General features: G+C 31.6%; 1 protein-coding gene across 1 annotated transcript; it reads left to right on the top strand.

Moving 5' to 3' along the window:
* Positions 1-4441: 4441 nt before the first annotated feature.
* LOC111619352 lies at positions 4442-5617 on the top strand. Its single transcript, XM_023361062.1, has 4 exons — positions 4442-4592; positions 4686-4936; positions 5216-5355; positions 5420-5617. The coding sequence occupies exons 2-4, from the start codon at positions 4906-4908 to the stop codon at positions 5615-5617; spliced, it is 369 nt and encodes a 122-aa protein (XP_023216830.1). The 5' UTR covers positions 4442-4592; positions 4686-4905.
* Positions 5618-7705: the final 2088 nt, after the last annotated feature.

Raw genomic sequence — 7705 nt, 5'->3', positions numbered from 1 at the left:
ACGAATAGGTGGTTTGAAAATAAACAGATTGGCAAATTTGTTCTCCTGATTGCAATCCTATATAAAATATGTGGGGATCTTGGTTGGCTGAATTTATGACCGAAGTCATCAGTATGCCGATATTGAACACTTAAGATCTATGGCTATGTAGCATTAAAATGTAAGTGAAAATATCACATAATTGGGCGTAATTAAAATTTATTTTTCCTCAACATATTTTGTAAAAGGGATTACTGCATAATAGAAAATTGTATTACAAAGTATCATTTCATTCTATACTTTTTATTATCGAAATAATGAAGTCATTATATACTCTAATTTATTGCTATTATAGAATTAGTATGAAATGATTTTATAAGTTTGCTTTCTCATTCGCAAAACTGTATTAATTATATTTTATTTTATCATTTCAGATAACATTTAATCGCTAGTTGTTTTCTCTTGACATCCACGGAATGAAAAATATTTCAAGGTATGATTAACGTCAAAACTTTTTATAATAAATTATGCAATAATTTTCGGGTATAAAATTATGACATATATAATCAAAGTAATATTATGAAGAATTTACACTTACCTTAAAGCATTTGGGTTAATATCAAAATGATTCAACTGTAAAGTGATGATGAGGAATTAATGGCTTTTATGGTCGTGAATTTCATATTTTTGACATTGCAATCGAAAAATCCTGGAAACGCAGAAGCTTCTGTAAAATCCGGATTAGGATAACGTTAGAGATCGAACCAGGTTGTCGAAAAATACTAGGAATTTTTTGGAAGTTGTAGATTCCGGTAATATTGAACCATATTTAGGGACTTGCCAGTGCTGTGGTAGATATAAAATGCTGTGTTTATGCACACAAGACAGAAATTCAGAAATACAAAGTGATGTGGAGTTTCATTCACTGTACACTGTATTTATTTACTTGACTGAATCAATAATTCGAACACTTATAAATTTCAGATTTGGATTATTATTCTTTCTCCTAAATGTCATATACGCTGTCTCTGTTTTTGAGAAAAATGAAACCAATTCAGGTAGAAGAGAAATCATTGCATTTTTCTGATAATAAAAATAAATTCATGTTTTTAACTACGAAATAATTTAATACACTTTAAGGAAGAGTACGTAGGAAAATTGAAAGTGCAATTGCTGATGATGGAGAATTTCCTTATATGGTATGTTTACTCATTTAAACTTTTATGAAAGATTAGATATAATGATTTATCTTACAGATAAAGAATTATTTAATTTAGGTAGCAGTGTTCAAAAATGAAAACTTTTGTGGAGGTTTTACATTAATAACAACACAAACAGTACTTGGAGCAGCACATGTTATAGACGGGTACGTTCACTTTAATTTTTATTGTACTCTTTAGACAAAAATCTGATTTGATAAATAACATGCTCGTTATCATATTGGTTAATAATTAATATTAAACGAAGACTATTTAAATTCATTCATTTTTTTTAATTAAATCTTTAAATTCTAAACGCTTTATTCCTTAACATTAATTAAAACGAACAGCATAAACTGTCAACACATTCTAACCGTTAAATAAATCGACAATAACAACAAAGTATTGTTAATATGAATTTATCTATTACAAATTAGGGGCAAGTTTTAAAAACAAGTGACATTTTTCTGTTTTTCAGCAATTACTAAAAGCTAAAGTTTATACCTTAGACATGAAAAAACAATACAGTTTACAATGTCGTATCTCATGTACATGGACGACAAAAAATTTTATGTATCGAAATAAAAACAACTTCATAAACTTCTACAATTTACACATTTATACACCAAGGGCATACAAATGGAGTTTGGCCTAGATATGCAAAATACACAGTTAAAGTAATAAATACATATGTCATCCCAGTACTCACATACTCTTTTAAGGTTATATATTGGACTCACACAGAACTTGAGCAACTCCAAAGGAAAACAAGAACAACGCTTAATAAGCATAGCAACATCACTCTAAATCCACCACAGAAAAATTAACCCTTCACGTAAAGATAGTGGACGTAGCCTGATCGACATAGTTAACCTTCACTACAAACAAATACAGTCACTGAGAGAGTTTTTCTACAGGAAACAAGAAACATCGCAATTACATAAAGCAGTAACTCTAGCAGACTCAAATAACACACCATTAAACTTACACTCACATCATACAGACGTGACAACATATAAAAAGCATAGACACCATCAAGCAATCGTGGGCTCGAAAGGCATTCTATGGCAGACATCCTTACGACCTGGCCCAGGATTTTGTTGACAAAACTGCGTCAAACAGCTGGTTAGATCGGGAATGCCTCTTTGGGGAGACGGAAGAATTCATGATTGCGATGCAGGATCAGGTCATAAATACTAAAAACTACAGAAAACACATACTCAAAGATACAACACTCACAAATGACACATGCAGAAAATGTCGCATCGTGCCAGAAACTATACAACACATTACTTCTGGGTGCAAGCTCTTGGAACAGACAGATTATTTACACAGACATAATCAAGTAGCGAATATAATACACCAAGAGCTTGCAAACAAACAGAAGTTATTAGACATGCACGAACCATACTACAAATACATTCCACAGACATTACTGGAAAACAACACGCACAAAATGTACTACGACAGAGCCGTAATGAAAGATAAAACAATTTATCACATCTTACCAGAAATCACACTCATCGAGAAACACAATAAAATCACATACATTATACACATATCCATTCCAAACACTCATAATATACGAAACACATGCACTGAAGAAATTAGCAAGTACACAGAAGTCGCCCAGGAAATAAGGCATGTATGGAGGATGGATATGGTGCTTATCGTACCTGTCGTTCTCTCTTCTACCGGTGTCATACCACATACACTAAGCAAAATGCCTGGACGCATTACAATTGAATAGAAATACATACATCACACTACAAATGGCCCCTATATTGAATACATGTCATATTGTTAGGAAATTCGAATATAGACACAATGACACACTTATTTAATTTTAGTTTTGTTTTGGTTGCTATGCCATGACTCTTTTCAGGCATAGTACACAGCCACCGGTGTCAACCGAGTATAACTCACTAAACTCAACATAATAATAATAATTATATTTAAAGCTAGTTTTTAACAACAAAGAAAAAGTGCTGCAAAGTTAGATATTCCAACATTTTTTAAGTGGAAATTCATCAAAAAGGTGAGAAAATATGTCAAATTGTAGGATAAAATTATTTTTTAAGTATATGCGTTGAAGAAAGAAAATGTTTATTTGCAAAATTTGTAATGCATTGATCTGCCTCTCCCAAAAGTTCTAAAAGAACCCTCCTCTCACAAGGAAACTGTCGGAGTGTCCTCTAATAAATTTTAATAAAATTTAGTTAATAATTATGTTAAAAGTATACAAAATTTATTAATTCTTCAACCATTTTTGAAAATTCCAGAATTTATTTTAAATGTAATATGGCCGTCTTCCTCCGCGACACTTTCACTTCTAAAAATTTGCATAATAGTGTTTAACTACTATAAAGTAATGCAACATTTGATTGCTAATAACTCTGATCAACACTTTTAGTGAATGCTACAAATTTAAAATAGAGTTTGTATACTTTTAACGTAGTTACTAACTAAATTTTATTAAAGTTTATTAGAAGACACTCCAACAGTTCCCTTGTCAGTGAAATGAACAAATGTCAGCCACAGTTTATTGCGACAATCTGATGATCGCTTTTCTTCATATAACATGCAGATAGCATTGGTATTAGTCGAAGACTTCATTAAAAGAGTTTTTCAGACGCTTTTCCCATTCCATCTATACTTTCATAGATTCTGCGGCTTTGCCCATAATTTCTGAGGTCAGACAGTTTCTTATTTTTGCATCATTTATCGTCTGTCATTGCATTCAATATAAGCATAAAAAGACCCAATTACTCGATTGAAAACAGTGTTAAAATGTAAGGATTCGACATTCGATGAAATTGTGACCGTCTTAGGAAAAGACATTATTATTGAACAATCTAGCACCGTTAATTATTACATGTCAGCAACGTCTAACAACATACATAATCCATAATTTTTTTTTTCCAATAATGATAAATAGATGTTGTCTGTTAAATGTGATGTGATAATACCGCAAATTTGCAAATGTCGGATATTCAAACACTTTTTATCAGCCAGAAACCAGAACTAAGTAATAACGATTCTACGTGTGGATTATAAATGTATGATATATTCACTTTAGTTAACACTGTTTCTTCAATGCTTCTTTTGCGAAATAAGCCCTGGATTTTACTTAAATCTATGGTCTGTCTCAATGCTTTTCTCTATTTGTAGCCTAGTATATAAAGATATATAAAGCCTACACTAAACTGGAGACTGTAATATTTTTGTGTCCAAGCTGATGTATAATTCCTGCAGCTACAGAAATAGACACCGAGTTAACCTTTTTATTTATAAAAGAGGTTTCTAATGCATAAATCTTATTGCTTCTGTCTAGCTTTGTTTTCGAGAATTCTTAGAAAAGGATTTACCCATAGAAAAACCATTACATTTATAAAGCCATCTGCTAGATATCACGTGCGTAACTAAAGAGTTTACACTCCGCCTTAAATTCGTGATATTTATTTATTTTAACGATTATTTCTAACGTAATATAATCTTTTTCGTTAGAGAAGAAATTGAAGATTTATACGGAAGAGTCGGTAACGTTAACAAATACAAAGGAAGTAAAATATTTTTTGATAGAAAAATTTTACACCCATCCTATGATCGAACAAAATCTCTTCATGACATCGCTATTCTGCTTCTTAATAAACCTATCGAACCTTCATTAAATGTTCATCCCATAGCTATAGCTGGAGAAAACCAACGATTCACATCTGGTGGTGCCATGCTTGTTGGATGGAGAAGAATTGGGACAAGTAAGTTTTTTTTTAATTATTATTTATAAATAGTAGAATCTTTTGAAAGTTATTGAAAAGAAAAAACAGTTTTTGCATATATTTAAATACAATTATTTAATAAAAGGTTTAAAAATGTCTGTATTAATGCACAAGCACTAATACAATAATAGAAGATACAATTATTTTCGCATTGTTTACTTTTCTTTTAAAAACTTGTATTATGGCTTAGAACTTTAGATTAACGATTCAGCAGAATAATGGTAATAAAAAATTAACTTTTTTTAAAATATAATTCAGGCGAAAAAAACGAAACTGCATATCTCCACTGGGCAGAAGTACGATTAATGAATCCATACGAAGAACGGATAAGTTTCTATAATATGAAAATAACTGGTCAAGAAATAATAGCAGTAACACCTGGAATGGTTCCAATGAAGGTAAAACGGTTACTTTTTTCCACGGAGTTGCTATAATTTTTATAATTAATAAATTTATTTATAGGGTAATTGTGGATCACCGTTGATTATGAAAACCCGTTTAGGAAACGACGTTGTTATTGGAGTACTAAGTAGGAGTGGTAATGATAATAGTGAACGGAATATTTATATTTCAATACCAGATATTTATATGTCAACTAGTGTTTATCATGATTTCATAGCTAGCAACAGTCCCGACGTCCTCAGATATTATGTTTTTTAAAGTAGAGTTTATTAATTGAAAAAATAATTGAAATACACGTAGTCCATCTGCAAGTATTTTTTTTTTACTGTGCAGTATTAATCAATTATGTAATTTCTGTATTGTCCGAAAGCATTTTATTATGAATAATATCCTTTTCGTATCATAAAATTTGAAGTTTTTTTCTGTAGTAAATCAAATTTAAGTTGTGTAATTATTTTCTTACAAAAATAAATTTAAAATATGAATTTGTTTCTACTATCGTGACAGAGTGGATGATGTTTTGACAAGACTACGTCTTGTTTATAAAATCGTACTGCCGGTTTATATTACCAGCTTAGAGGTATGAAGGTGTACTGTCGAGAGTTGATGTTTGGCACAGAGTATTAGGTGCCAAATCATTTGCGCATAAAAATATCCAGACTCGTAGATAGTCAAGGAATCGAGAACCGAGTCAAAATAAATTACGAAAGGGCGAAACTCTTCTACAAACAGGCAAAACAGGCATTTCACCTCACCGAAGTTAGGTGGGGGAGAGTACCACCCGCAGTCATTCTAAGAAGTGAACTCTGACTTTAGGACCGAACACGTACTTTCTTCTATGTTAAATAAAATTTGTAATCTAATTTTGTAAATTTGGAGTACTTCAAATATGACTTTAAAACGGGGTGTCGTTACAAGTAGGTTTTTTAACATTATCTAGTATAGTAAAATCGTGGAACTGATAACAATTTGAAGTTATATTAGGGTTGTCGTTACATCCAATGACATTATAATCGGGATATATTGTTTGTGCAAAATAAAAAAAAAATAAGTTCGGACGATACAATACGATTATTTTTTTTAAAAAAATGGGAAATTTTCTTTACGCATCGACAAAAATTCAACTCGGGCCGACACGCAACGGAGAAAAATTTCGAAATTGAATAGGTTAATTTCATCGAAAATGCATCGTGGCCGGCGAAGTTTGAACGATCGCGCCCAAAAGCAGCGATACCAAAGAAGACCCGCCTTGAGCGTCAAAGTGATTCCGCTTAGTAGTGAGTCTCCGAGACATAGTCTTGGCCCAAATACGGTTTTGTCGTTTTACTTATTTCTTACTTAAAATTCAGTTTCTATTATTGCTTAGAGATCTAGAGTACATACATGCTATAACTTATTGATACAATAACATTATAAAAGAATGTAGTACAATACAAAACAATAATTTTATGTTATTTTACAAATGAGTCACGATTATTTTTGACAATGGAATATTCTTGTGTGTAACTCGTGGGCGCTTCAAGTTCTTTATCCTTTTATGAAACTGCTTTCCCAAACGCATAATTTTAATTTGATGAGGCATTTATGTGAAGTTTCTATACCTTACTACTATAGTTAACACCTTGTAAGTACACTGTAGTCTTCTGGTCATATTAAAAACAAATTAGCTTTACCGTTATCAGCTTGACAGTTTTCGAGATTGACGAAGGACAGAGGACGGACAGACGACAGTGGGAATTTATTTATAGGTTTACAAATTTTTCAAATTACAGCCCAATTTGGCTCATTTTTTATTAGGATGGGAGGCTTTCACTGCTGTCTTAAATTATTTCGTGGTTTGTTTACCTTAAAAGTTAAATTATTCCGTGGTTTGTTTACCTATAGACTCTAACATTAATTGTCAAAAATAATTAAGGTTTACAACAATGACTTTAAAATTTAATATCTTATCATCAAATTACTGCCAAATTAGGCATCAATCTCTAAAACCCGAAATTATTCATACCTAGATGATAAGCTTACAAATCTGTTTTCAGGTCATGTTACGTAATAACAAGTATAATGTGTAGAGGAGAAAGTGGTATTATGGAACACTGCGGGTATTATGGAACCACCCCATTTCGAACTGACAATAAAGGCGAACTGTAGCGGAATGTGGCTGAACTGAACCAGGCAGACATCCATAGCAAGGGGGAAAATCTGTTTTACTTCAGTTAAACATTTGTCCGTATTTAATCAGCAAATTTGTTTTTTTTTTTTTTTTTCAAAATTCGCAAGTTTTGAATGCTAAGTGAATTTAATTATTTTTAAAATATAAATCGTGTAGTTGTAGGTTCACTGGTGCAT

This window comes from Centruroides sculpturatus, unplaced genomic scaffold (genome assembly GCF_000671375.1).
Source record: "Centruroides sculpturatus isolate CEXI.00-Female unplaced genomic scaffold, Cexi_2.0 scaffold174, whole genome shotgun sequence".
Taxonomy (NCBI): domain Eukaryota; kingdom Metazoa; phylum Arthropoda; class Arachnida; order Scorpiones; family Buthidae; genus Centruroides; species Centruroides sculpturatus.
Note: the sequence above shows the minus strand (reverse complement) of the source record. Positions and strands in the feature narration are given on the sequence as shown.